The following is a 12200-nucleotide window of genomic DNA, read 5'->3' on the forward strand; positions in this document are numbered from 1 at the left end:
ATTTAACCAAATGCAGGGCTGGACACTGACGAGGACCAGGCCCTGGCCACATTCCACGTGGGGTGTCTGGGCTGCCCCTGCCGCCCTCGGCACCCCTGGCCCTCCCACCGCAGCCCTTTGTCCCTGTGCCGTGGATCAGCAGGACACCCAGGACCACTGCAGGCCAGCTGGTACTAACCCTACAGACTGGGCTCTACTTTCGAGAGGCATCTGCTCCAGATGCCAGGAGTCCACCCCTCGACCCATTATCTCCTCTGGATCAACTGCAGTGCCTTCAGATGCCCCGGATCTGCCCTTTCAAGGCCAGCATCACTGTGCCATGCCAGTCCCAGGGCACCCGAGCTGGGTCAGGGGCACTGTATCTCTCCCCTTAGAAAAGCCCCCCACCCCTGTGGGGGCACCTGGCTGGCTTCCTGGGTAGACCATGTAACTCTTGATCTCAGGGTCATGAGTTCAAGTCTCATGTTGGGCATGGAGCCTACTTTTAAAAAAAGGAAAGAGGAAGAAAAGCCCTCCCCTGCAAAACAGGTATGCTGCCTGCTGTGTTACTGACAGGAGTATAAAATTCCCACAGTGGGGAATTTTGTGATATCTACCAAATTGCCTGTATGGTTGCTTCTTGACCCAGTAGTTCTATTTCTGGGAATCTACATTTGTGCAATGCTATTGAAAGCACCATTGTTTGCAATGGAAGACTGGAAAGCCCCAGTGTTCATCCATAGGGGTGTAATTAGATGAACTTCGGTACATCGACATAATGGAATCGAATACAGGCCTTTAAAAAATGGGCAAGTTTCCTAGGTCCCAGATGTTGCATGGTATGCAGAATATGTTTTTTTTTTTAATTTTTTAAAGTTTTATTTATTTATTTTATTTATTTTAGACATAGAGAGAGAGAGGGAGAGAGAGAGGCAGAGTCACAGGAGGAGGGAGAAGCAGGCTCCATGCAGGGAGCCTGACGTGGGACTCGATCTCAGGACTCCAGGATTGCACCCTGGGCCAAAGGGAGGCGCTAAGCTGCTGAGCCACCCAGGGATCCCCCAGAATATGTTTCTAAGTGAAAAAAAAGATGTGAAATTACAGGGCATCCATGTTCCCTGGGAGGGTGGCAGGTGGGCATCTGGGTCATGCCCAGGAGGGTGGCCGGGGAGCTCCCAACCCCGGTAGCTGAGGCCAGCCTCTTAGGCAGCCTCAGGGGGGGAGGTGGGAGAGGCTCACTGGAGACAGACCACCCGCAGGCATAGGACGTGCAGAAGCCCTAGTCATCCAGCGTGGCCTTCAGGGGCTCGAAAAGAGGAGTCTGCCGACACCCAACTTCCCATGGCTTTCCAGCTTGGGCAAGAGCCAGCGCCTCTCTAAAGGAACAGATCATCCCGGGTGAGGTCAGTGGGAAGGGACAAGACACAAAAGGAGGGAAAGACTAGGCCGAGGGTCAGCAACCAACCCTCAACCCAACCACAAGGGCTGCAGCTGGGAACCCTGAGGGCCATTAGGGTGCCCCCAGCCCCAACTTCTCTCCAGGCTCTCTTTAAGCCTTACCCGGGATTGCTGTGGTTTCCTGCTGGCGCCTCTGGTCTCCACAGCCGCAGCCCCCCCTCAATGCACTGCACTAATGGCTTGGCCTGGGGCCCCAGGGACCTTCCCTGCCCCCCAGACTGCTCTGCGGGGCCCCCGGCCCCCTTGCTGCTGTAACCCAATCCTCTGCGGCAGCTCCGGCTTGGCAGAGCAGCTTCCAGCAGAGCGGGCCCTGCTTCCCACGTCAGCTGTGCCCTACCGGGGCTCTCCTGCCGAGCACCCCCCAGGGCCAGTGGCCAGCGCTGAGCCTAGCAGAGCCCCAGCTCCTTTGCTCCCGGAGACCGTCGCGCCCACCCTGCTGCTCCAGTGCCTCTCCACCTCTTGGTCTGGACCCCTCTCCTCCTTCCCCCTCTCCCCTTACCTCACCCGCAGTGACCCCCACCTGCCGCCCCAACCCCCTCAGCCCCTCAGGTCCTCAGACCCACCCTCTGTCCTTCTTCCAGCCCTAAGCCGCAGGCCTCAGCCATGAAGCCCCATCCTAGGCCAGAGGAGGCCCGGAGGCCAGCCTCGGACATCCGTGTGTTCGCCAGCAGCTGCACGCTGCACGGGCTGGGCCACATCTTTGGCCCTGGGGGCTTGACGCCTCGCCGAGGGTTGTGGGCTGCAGCCGTGCTCCTGTCACTAGCCACCTTCCTCTACCAGGTGGCCGAGCGGGTGCGCTACTACGGGGAGTTCCACCACGAGACGGCCCTGGACGAGCACGAAAGCCACCGGCTCACCTTCCCTGCCATCACCCTGTGCAACATCAACCCGCTGCGCCGCTCCCGCCTCACACCCAACGACCTGCACTGGGCCGGGCCTGCGCTGCTGGGCGTGGAGCCTGCCGAGCACGCCGCCTTCCTGCGTGCCCTGGGCCGGTCCCCTGCGCCGCCCGGCTTCATGCCCAGTCCCACCTTTGACATGGCGCGACTGTACGCCAGGGCCGGGCACAGCTTGGAGGACATGCTGCTGGACTGTCGCTACCGAGGCTGGCCGTGCGGGCCCGAGAACTTCACCGTGGTGAGCTGGTCACTGGCCCCAGGCCACCGGGGACCTGCCATCCCCCCGTCATGCAGGCCCAGGATCCTTTCCTTCCCAGTCAGGCCACGGGCTCCCCCCATGAGACTGTCCTCCTTGGGGTCCCCTCCCTGTCGCTCAGCAGGACTGCAGTGTGCAAGGTCACAGCTTCCAGCACAGGGCACTGACCCAGGCTGGCTCTGGACCCAAGCTCTGGTCTGTGGAGACCTGCTCCTGAGGGGCGGGAGGAATCTAGTGGGACTGCTCAGGGCATTAGAGCCCTCTCTCTGCCTGGGCTGTCGGCTTGTTTTCCTTCTACCTCGTCAACAGTCTGCCAGCAGGCAACTGAGACCCACTTCCTTTCTTGCCATTCTCCAAAGAAACACTTGTCCTATAGGCAGTGCCCTGGGCTGGGGGGCTGGGGGGTCCAGGAGGGGAAGGAGCTGCTGGAGCGATGGGAGCCCGTGAGGGTCCAACTCTATGTGCTTGTATGACTGAGGGCATTGAGATATGGCTTCCTGTTCAAAGAGACCAAATAGAGGGTGGGGAGAGGAGAGGTCTCATCATTCTCGTGTCTTCCTGGGGAAGAGGCTGGTGGGGCTCCTGTACCCTGGTGAGGCCTGTCCCCTGTCTGTTCACTTGTAGATCTTCACCCGGATGGGTCAGTGCTACACCTTTAACTCTGGCGCAGATGGGGCCGAGCTTCTCACTACTCCCAAGGGCGGCATGGGCAATGGGCTGGAGATCATGCTGGATGTGCAGCAGGATGAGTATCTGCCTGTGTGGAGAGACATGGGTATGGGGGTCCGCGGGTCAGGCTGGAGGGATGGCACAGATGAGCTACAAAAGGCATGAGGGGGATCCCTGGGTGGCTTAGTGGTTTAGCGCCTGCCTTTGGCTCAGGGTATGATCCTGGAGTCCCGGGATTGAGTCCTACATCGGGCTCCCTGCGTGGAGCCTGCTTCTCCCTCTGCTTGTGTCTCTGTCTTTCTTTCTCTCTGTGCCTCTCATGAATAAATAAAATCTTAAAAAAAAAAAAAAAAAAAAGAACCCAAAGGCATGAGGGAGGGCCCAGGAAAGCACATCCTTTCCTGTGGTTGGTCACAGTCTTGGAGAGAGAGGTCAGTGAAAGGGGGTGTCCTGGGATGCTGGCCTCAGGGTCCCCTTTCCCCTGCAGAGGAGACCCCGTTCGAGGTGGGGGTCCGAGTGCAGATCCACAGTCAGGAGGAGCCGCCCACCATCGACCAGCTGGGCTTCGGGGCAGCCCCTGGCTACCAGACCTTCGTGTCCTGCCAGCAGCAGCGAGTATCCCCACCCCCACCGCACTAAGGCTCCCAATCCCCTCCTTCGGCCCACAACACCTCAGACTGTCCCAGGGCCTCCACCCCTCCGCATGCTACCCCAGTGACAGCTCGCATTGGACCTGGGTGCCATATTCATGCCAGAAGCCTCCTTAACCCCAACTACAGCTGAGCTTCCTGCCACCGCCTTGGGGCGACTGCAGCTCCGCTTCTGTGGACCCCGATTTTGAGCCCGAACCTTCTGGTCCCCTGGGTGCCCCCAGCCCCAGCCCAGGTCCCCACCCTCCCTATAGTCTAATGGGGTGTCGCTTGGCCTGTGAGACGCGCTATGTGGCTCGGAAATGTGGCTGCCGAATGATGCATATGCCTGGTAAGGGGCAGGTAGGGGCGGAGGAGGGGGTCCGGGTCGCGCAGAGGGGCCTGGGGGCCGTCCCTGAAGCCGTCTCCTCCCCCACCCCCACTCCCCACCCCCAGGCGGCGCGCCCGTGTGCAGCCCCCAGCAGTACAAGGACTGCGCCAACCCGGCGCTCGGTAAGGGGCAAACCTGTCCCGCATCCCCGCCCCTGCTGCGCCCCGGACCCCACGGGGACCCCGCGGGCGGGTGGCCCTGATCCAGGGGACTGTGGCCCGCAGACGCCATGCTGCGGAAGGACGCGTGCACCTGCCCCAACCCGTGCGCCAGCACGCGCTACGCCAAGGAGCTCTCCATGGTGCGGATCCCGAGCCGCGCCGCCGCCCGCTACCTGGCCCGGAAACACAACCGCAGCGAGGCCTACATCTCGTGAGCCCGGCTGGCTGGGGCGGGGCGGGCGGGCACCTTCCGGCGGGCGGGCCCTCGTGCGCACACCCGCGTGGGACACCGGTCTGCACAAAACCACTGGGCTCCCGGGCCTCTGGGCAAGCCCTGACGCCATCTCCTCTGCAAACGGGGGCTCGTCCCAGGGCTCTTCAAAGGAGTCACAGACTGTTTCCTGCCAGCAGCTGGCACCGGGCGGGAATCCAGGGATCTTTCCTGGCCCTCTTTTCCTCCAGAGAGAACGTGCTGGTGCTGGATATCTTCTTTGAGGCCCTCAACTATGAGACCGTGGAGCAGAAGAAGGCCTATGAAGTGTCAGAACTGCTTGGTGTGTGGGTGTGTGCATGTGTGTGTTTGTGTGCCCCCACACAGGGTGCCCGGGTGGGCTTGGGAGGTGTGGGCAGGGCAGGTGGCTGTGTGGGTGCCTGATGGGTAAGGTGTGGGCGGGGCACGTGTGCTGATGGGTAACCTGATGGGCTCCACAGGTGACATTGGAGGCCAGATGGGGCTGTTCATCGGGGCCAGCCTGCTCACCATCCTCGAGATCCTGGACTACCTCTGTGAGGTGGGCCTGAGCCCCAGCTGGGGGAGGGGAAAGGAATCAGGCCACAGGGTCTGGAGGAAGGTGTGCACTGGCCACTTCCCCCACTGCTCGCCCCCAGGTGTTCCGAGACAGGGTCCTGGGATACTTCCAGAACCGAAAGCACTCCCAAAGGCATTCTAGCACCAATCTGGTAACAACCCCTTTTTCCTTCTTTGCCGTCTCCAACATGGGTGCTTAGCCTTCCCCCTGAAGCCTAGAACACCATCCCTACCCAGCGGAGGAAAGAATGGTCGGGGAGAAAAGTGTATGACCTTGACTGGTCCTGGGAGGACTCCTCCCATCTCTGACCCTTTCCCTCCTCCCACAGCTTCAGGAAGGGCTGGGCAGCCACCGAACCCCAGGTCCCCACCTCAGCCTGGGACCCAGGTAACAGGAAGGAGGGGCAGGTCCAGTCTGGAGGGGTAACGTTCAGGTTCAAGAGGGCAGGGCAATGAGTACGAGGCCTCCTGTCCCAGCGCTGTTGTCTGCATCCCACCAGGCCTTCCACTCCTCCCTGTGCTGTTGCCAAGACTCTGTCTGCCTCCCACCGCACCTGCTACCTCGTCACTCGGCTCTAGACCTGGCATCTGTGCCTTCAGGGCTGTACCCTGACATCCTGGACATGCCCCACCTGCTTATGTCTCTGCCATCTTCACCCCAAATAAAGTTCTAGCACACCAGCCTTGGCTGTTTCTCTTACAGGCAGACTAGTCAGGCACAAGAAGACCTCTGCCAGCCAGCAGCCAGTGTCTGAAGTGTAGGTGGGTCCCAGTCAACCACCACAAATCTCTCTGGGAGAAAACAGTAGTAAGAGGGCATCTGTCATTTGTACTTCAGTGTGAAGGAGCTTATCAGAATGACATCTCAGAGAGAATGGAGCCCAAAACCAGGTGTCAAGGTAAAGAGGAGTCAGTGGGAGGGCAGTTATGTTTGGGGTACTGCAAAGCAACAGCTGGAAGAAGGCTCTGACCCAGAGCCTGACAAGAAGTGGGGGAACAGGCAGGGACAAGACAGGGGGAACTACCCACTTCCAAGAACACAAGCCACTGTCCTGCCCTGGAAGATCATTACTCTTTTCTCACATTTGAGACCAAGTGCCAGCACACCCACCGGTCTCCATGGGAATGACTCAGTTTCCCCAACCTCCCCAAAAAGCAGAAAGCCCCAGGTTGAGAGGGTGGAGGAAGGCCCTCCCTTCCCCCTCCTGCCAATGGGAATACAGCCAGGCCCCAACTACAGTACACCGTCCCTGCTCTTTCTCTGTACCCCAAACATCGAGAAACTGGGAGCAGGGGAAGGGGTGTTCCTAATCTAACCACATATTTGGATCTCTCCTTTCCCAGCCTACAGGCCTAGGGATGGCAGTGCTAATGAAAGAGGGATTGAGGATGTACATGTGGGATATGGAAAAGGCCATAAAAGGCCCAGCCCTTTTTTCCCCCATTCTGAGTGGAAGTCCATGCTCACTCTCATGCTGGCTGCCTAACCCCTCAGGGCCGGCACTCCCGGGCAGAGGAGGAAAGCATAAGCACATGTGTGGGGATGGTGCTGCCCCTGAGCCCAGCCATCAGGGGTGAGGGGCAGAGGCTCCAGCACCCAGTCTCAGGCCACTTAGCGAAGTGCAGCGAGGACCGGACGGCTAGGCCAGGTTAGAGCTGGAGGGAAGGCTGTAGAGGGTGGCAAAGCAGAGGAGAGACCCCGACCGAAGCCCACCCCCTCTCAGAACCACTCTACCACCACATCAGCCAGACTGTGGGAAAGGAGCCAATTTATGAAATTAAATAAAGTCCATGGAGGGAGTGAAGAACACAGGCCGGGCACCTCTACCCCGGCTAGGCCCAGCACAGCTGGAGCTCAGCACACCGTGCATCCCCTGCTTTTTCTCCCCTCCCGGGAGGGGGCTTAAATAGGCCAGGCCCCAGCCTGGCCAAGGTCCTGGAGCCTACGGAGGGCAGAAGTCAGAGAAGTAGGGGTGCTGCAGGGCCTCTTCTGCCGAGATGCGCTGGACGGGGTTACACTTCAGGAGGTTCTGAAGGTACGGAAGAAAGGCATGGCAGGTTCAGGCTACATGACCGGCCTAGGGTCCCCCCCACCCCTAGCCCCCCTTCCCCCCCACAAGTGTCTGGGTCCCACTCCCTACCCCTGCCCTTGGTTACCTGCAGCAGGTCCCGTCCCGTGGCATTGAGCTTGGGTACGACATTCACCAGGGATGTTGTGGCCGGGTACATTGGGTAGGGCTGTGGGGGGGTACAAGGAGAGTCAGACCAGAGATACGGGGGCTTGGAGGTGCTAGAGCTATGGAGTAAAAAGGACCCCTCCCCCATTCCCCATTGCACCTTATAGTCTGGCAGCTTGGTCATGGCAGGCCACTGCTCCTCGGTCGGTGTCCCCAGAAGCGTGTCCATGGGGTCAAGGATCACTCAGGTGGAAAGGGGTGACTGAGGGGTTCTTCCCCTCCCGGGGGCTTCCTCATACCCACTCCCCCACCCCTCACTTTACCCTCATAGCTCATGACAGAGACAGGGCCCAGCACATGAACAGGGTTCCCAGAGGGCCAGGCACTTCACAAATGTTCACTACTCGGATCTAAACCCCGTTGTCTTCTTCTGATGAATCAGTCAGCCCTCTCCTACTCCCACAAATCATCCTCCCGCTGCTTTTGGCTCCTTTGTCCTAAAGATGCCCTTCCTAGCTGGAGGAACATGCTCGTGGCTTCTTCCCCCAGGGAGCCCTCCTTGTCTACAGGTCATACACTCTCCAACTGGTGGCTTCAATCAGCCCTGAAAACACAGGTGTGTCCACCACCCTCTGCCCTCCATCCCCTGGCCCAGAGTCACGACCTATCCTGGCCCACCCATTGCCATCCCCGCTCCCTGCACTTCATGGGCTCCTAACTCCCCTCCCTGTTTTTTTAAAGTAAACTCTACACAGCCCAGCGTGGGGCTCAAACTCATGACCCTGGAGATCAAGAATCACATGCTCTACCGACTGAGCCAGCCAGGTGCCCCTCCTTCCTCCCCTTCAGAGAGCTCGAAGTGAAGGGAAACATCGAAGGATATCGGAAGATCCTCTTCAATTGGTCATCTACGTCGTTGCCGGGGAAAAGAGGCCGCCCTGCGTTGGCCAGCTCTGCGAGATGGAGCAGGGTATGAGAAGGGGACATGTGAAGAACCCCTCATTCCATGGCACCCTCTGTGCTTTTCGTCCTCCTCCCCAAGGGCCTTACTCCCTTCCCCAGAGGAGACACTTCAGACCCTACTGAGGGTCCACTAGAGTGGGAGAGAAAGTAAGTGCCTCTGTAGACCCCCAGCCAGTCACCTGCGAAGATGCAGCCAGCTGACCACATGTCGATGGATGTGGAGTACAGCTTGGCCCCGAAGAGGACATCTGGTGGGCGGTACCACAGCGTGACCACCTGGAGAAGAACCCACCCCCCGCGACCCCCACTTAGAGGACTGTGAAGGAGGGGAAAATCATGTTTGGGGTCCTGGAGGAGGAGATGAAAGATGTTCAGAGAGGACCCCCTCCCTCGGCCCCATGTCCTACACACACACCCACCAGCTCACCTCGGCTGAGTAACAGCGAACAGGGATCCCAAAAGCTCGAGCCAAGCCAAAATCAGCCAACTTCAGCTCCCCATTCTGAAGGGAGATAGGAAGAGACATGGAGAGGGCTTTTCAACAGTCTCAGGGCAGGCCCCCTGCCTCAGCCTCCCCACTCCCCCACCTTCTCCCTGGAAGGTACCCTGTTTATTAGCAGGTTCTGGGGCTTCAGGTCTCTATGCAGCACGTTGCGACTGTGACAGAATCCCAGGCCTTTCAGCAGCTGAAAGAGGAATGACTGTGGGGGGAGGGAGGTGTAGAGTAGGGCGTCAGACCTTATGGATGGGACGCTGTACCCAGGGGTGGACCACACGCCCCTCTTCACCCTCTGCTTTGCCTCAAAACCCCACCTGTCCTTCAGCGACATCATTCATTCACTGTGGAGGACTGGCTTTGTACGGTGCTAGGTATTAATATAGGAGCAGTGCATGAAAGCCTTGGTCCGACTCTGGAACTTACAGCCTGATCTGTCCCCTATCTGGCCTCATGTAAGCACATGCTTTGTAGCCATCAGTATCTATACTGTGTTATGTTATTAATCAGGACTGCTGCCCCTGGAACCTGGGACAAGGCACTTGGCCTTGGGCCTAAAACAGTGCCTGGCACATGGCAAAGCACCCAACAGGTATTTGTTGAACAAACGAGTGGATGAATCTCTTTGAATCTCATTTTCTCATCCCTCAAGTGCAGATTACATCACTGATACCGGAGTGTTACTGTCAGATCAAAGAGACCATGGGAAGATGCTTGCAAGGAGGGAGGCCTGTGGAGGGCAGCAACAGGGTTTTCTCATTCCCTGAAGCTCCAGGGTGTCTCCACTCCGGGCCTGAACCTGGTGCTCAGAGGGTGCGCAGACTGCAGACAGACTTCCGTCCTGCCTCCCTGAGTCTCCGGGACACCAGCCCCTCACCTTCACAATTTCAGGATCCAGGTCACCATTACAGCTGTCAAAATACTTCTTAAGGTCCTAGAAAAGGGTGGGGTTGGGGGAGGGGCCAGAGTTTAACCTCAGTTGGGGCCCCTACACCCTCCCAAGGCCACACTGTCTCCCAAGTCCCCCTTTCACCTGGTCACAGAACTCAAAAACCAAAGTCAGCTTCTTGTCACTATGCAGGACGTCATGAAGCCTAGGGAGGAGGAAGGGCTCAGCTAGGCAGGTCTGCAAATTTCAGCTTCACGTCCCTATTATCAGCCCAACCCTGATCCCAGTATCAGCCCAGCCTTCTCTGAAGCCCCCCTCCTCCAACTGATCACACAGGCCAGGAGGACCCTGCCCATCTACACACCTGACGATGTTCTTGTGCTTCAGCTCTTTGAGTAGGCAGATTTCCCGAAGGGCTGAGCTCGGCACTCCCTACACATGGGAGGGGGCCGGGCGGGCAACAGTCACAACCCACCCAACCTGGGCCCTCAACCCCCACCCTGGCCCTGATGTCCCAGTCCTACCTCATCATCGTCATCCAGCCTCACCCGTTTCAGAGCCACGATCTCATGGGTCTCCCGGTTTTTGGCCTTGAATACTGTCCCGTAGGTGCCTAGAGGAAGAAGGTCAGGGGTGAGGGTAAAGATGGGACACCCTTCCCACCCCCATGAAGTCCCCCTGGGGAGTTCAGGCAGCGTGGGAGGGTGTTATTTGTGAAGCCTGGAGGAGTAGGGGGAGAGACTCAGGTGAAGGTTCAGCATGGAGGAGCTTTGTGAGTGAGGATGGAGCAGAGAAGGTGCCTGCAGATGGCTCACGGGGTGTCTGCAGCAGGGAGAGGCTGCAGCTGCCAGGGTTAGGAGGTCTGTAATAAAGGCGGTGCTTCCAGAAGATCTGGAAATAGCAAACAGGTCTGGGAGGATAGTGAGAGGCAGCAGAAATGAGGCCGGAGGTCTGCATTGAGAACTAAGCTGGGGTTGGGGATTGGGGGGCCGGGGTGGGTGGGTGAGGCTCTGCGGGTGGTGCTGAGGCTAGGGCTAGGAGACGCAGGAAGTGCTAATGTCCGCAGGTGGGTCTCCAGGAAGTGCTAAGGTTGGGAAGGGGCGACTGCGGGAAATGCTAACGAAAAGGATGGGTGTCTGCAAGGAGTGTTGAGAGCTCGGGGCCAAGGCTGCAGCCAATGCTGAAGTCGGAGCCTGTGGGTATTGCTGACGGTAGAGAAGCCAGGGCTCCAAGGAATGCTGAAGGGTCTGTAGAGGAAGATCTTGCAGGAACATCTCGTAGTCCCATTACCTTCCCCAATCTTCTCGAGTTTCTCGTATTTCTGCATCGCGGCAGCCGCGGGGACCCCTACGGGCCCTAGGTTCTAAGACTTCGGCCCCGGCGTTGCAGAGGAGGCGGCACCCCAGCCTCCGGCCCTGCCCCGCCCTCCTGACTGTGCATGGGCTTCTGGGGCGTGTAGTACTAAGGGTAGCCAGGTTTGCCAGCAATGTGCGCGGCATTAGGCCACGAGAAGACTACAACTCCCAGCAGGCTGCTCAAGGGCTCTCTGCAGCACTCGCTTCCCGGGACTCCGGATCGACCGCGGAGGAAAACCTTGGACTTCAAGTCCCAGGAAGCATCGCGTGTCCGCTTTCCGGGCCTCACCGCCGAAGCGCCAAGGCTCCCAGTGTGCCTCTCTCTTGTTATTCCTTTCTGTGATCACTACCTTTTTTTTGAAAAGGGCCTCTCTGGGACTACGCATTCCAGAACGCAGAGGGTGGGGGTGGGGCGCTCTCTGGGTTTGGGGTTTGGCGGCCTTCGTCCTGGGCCGGAAGGGGAGCGCTCTGGCCCGGCTGATGGTGTTGAGGTTCTAGCGACCTCCTGACAACGGCAATACGGACTCCCACCTCTCCCCAGGCCATCTGGAGACCTCAGGATTGATTGGGCAATGGCTCCGAGCCATGCCTTGACGATGACTTCACAGGGACCAGCTGAACTACGGGGCTGGGAAGAGAGGCAGGTGTGCCCCAGGATTTAACCTACGCCAGAGACCCCTTCCTGCCCTCTGTTTGTCGTCTCGGAGCCCACCTGACTCCAGCCGCTCGCTACACTGTGACTTCCCGAGGCAAGCTGGCTGGAGCCCTGGGAGACCCTTCGTACCGGCCTGGAGAACCCGGGCCCACCGGAGGCAGCCAGGGTGTGGCCGAGAGCTGGCAGGTTGGCTGCCGCCCTCGACAGACAGAAGCACAGACAGATGGTACACTTGCAGCAGCCTTGACCTCATCCTTTAAGGAGTTGATTATAGATTTTCCTGCGCTCCTCTCTAATTGTCTCATGATTGCATTCTTGAGGGCTGTGAACTGGATAGAAACGGCCCCAAACAGCACTGCTCAGCACCAGAACCATAGTTGGTGATAAACATTTGTTAATTAACTTGTTTATATCG

The 12200-nt window shown here is 58.8% G+C and overlaps 2 protein-coding genes across 8 annotated transcripts; one reads left to right on the plus strand and one right to left on the minus strand.

Annotated features, from left to right (window-relative positions):
* Positions 1 to 1385: 1385 nt before the first annotated feature.
* On the plus strand, positions 1386 to 5931 carry ASIC3 (acid sensing ion channel subunit 3). Of its 4 annotated transcripts, none has more exons than XM_025993794.2 (11): positions 1920 to 2574; positions 3217 to 3367; positions 3749 to 3876; positions 4041 to 4242; positions 4347 to 4403; positions 4506 to 4653; positions 4905 to 4996; positions 5154 to 5233; positions 5331 to 5402; positions 5580 to 5638; positions 5728 to 5931. In XM_025993794.2, the coding sequence occupies exons 1-11, from the start codon at positions 2041 to 2043 to the stop codon at positions 5861 to 5863; spliced, it is 1659 nt and encodes a 552-aa protein (XP_025849579.1). In that variant the 5' UTR covers positions 1920 to 2040; the 3' UTR covers positions 5864 to 5931. The 4 variants fall into 4 exon arrangements, with proteins under 4 accessions (XP_025849577.1, XP_025849579.1, XP_025849575.1 ...); XM_025993790.2 differs by having other exon boundaries at positions 5751 to 5931; XM_025993792.2 differs by lacking the exon at positions 5331 to 5402 and having other exon boundaries at positions 1386 to 2574; positions 5751 to 5931.
* Positions 5932 to 7002: 1071 nt separating this feature from the next.
* CDK5 (cyclin dependent kinase 5) lies at positions 7003 to 11209 on the minus strand. Of its 4 annotated transcripts, none has more exons than XM_025993798.2 (12): positions 11066 to 11209; positions 10300 to 10388; positions 10140 to 10207; positions 9920 to 9980; positions 9764 to 9820; positions 8996 to 9091; positions 8818 to 8892; positions 8570 to 8666; positions 8311 to 8380; positions 7588 to 7648; positions 7408 to 7488; positions 7003 to 7280 (listed from the first exon to the last, which is right to left on the minus strand). In XM_025993798.2, the coding sequence occupies exons 1-12, from the start codon at positions 11100 to 11102 to the stop codon at positions 7194 to 7196; spliced, it is 879 nt and encodes a 292-aa protein (XP_025849583.1). In that variant the 5' UTR covers positions 11103 to 11209; the 3' UTR covers positions 7003 to 7193. The 4 variants fall into 4 exon arrangements, with proteins under 4 accessions (XP_025849583.1, XP_072619234.1, XP_025849580.2 ...); XM_072763133.1 differs by having other exon boundaries at positions 8996 to 9076; positions 11066 to 11205; XM_025993795.2 differs by lacking the exon at positions 11066 to 11209 and adding an exon at positions 10591 to 10963.
* Positions 11210 to 12200: the final 991 nt, after the last annotated feature.

Source organism: Vulpes vulpes, chromosome 7, assembly GCF_048418805.1.
Source record: "Vulpes vulpes isolate BD-2025 chromosome 7, VulVul3, whole genome shotgun sequence".
Taxonomy (NCBI): Eukaryota; Metazoa; Chordata; class Mammalia; order Carnivora; family Canidae; genus Vulpes; species Vulpes vulpes.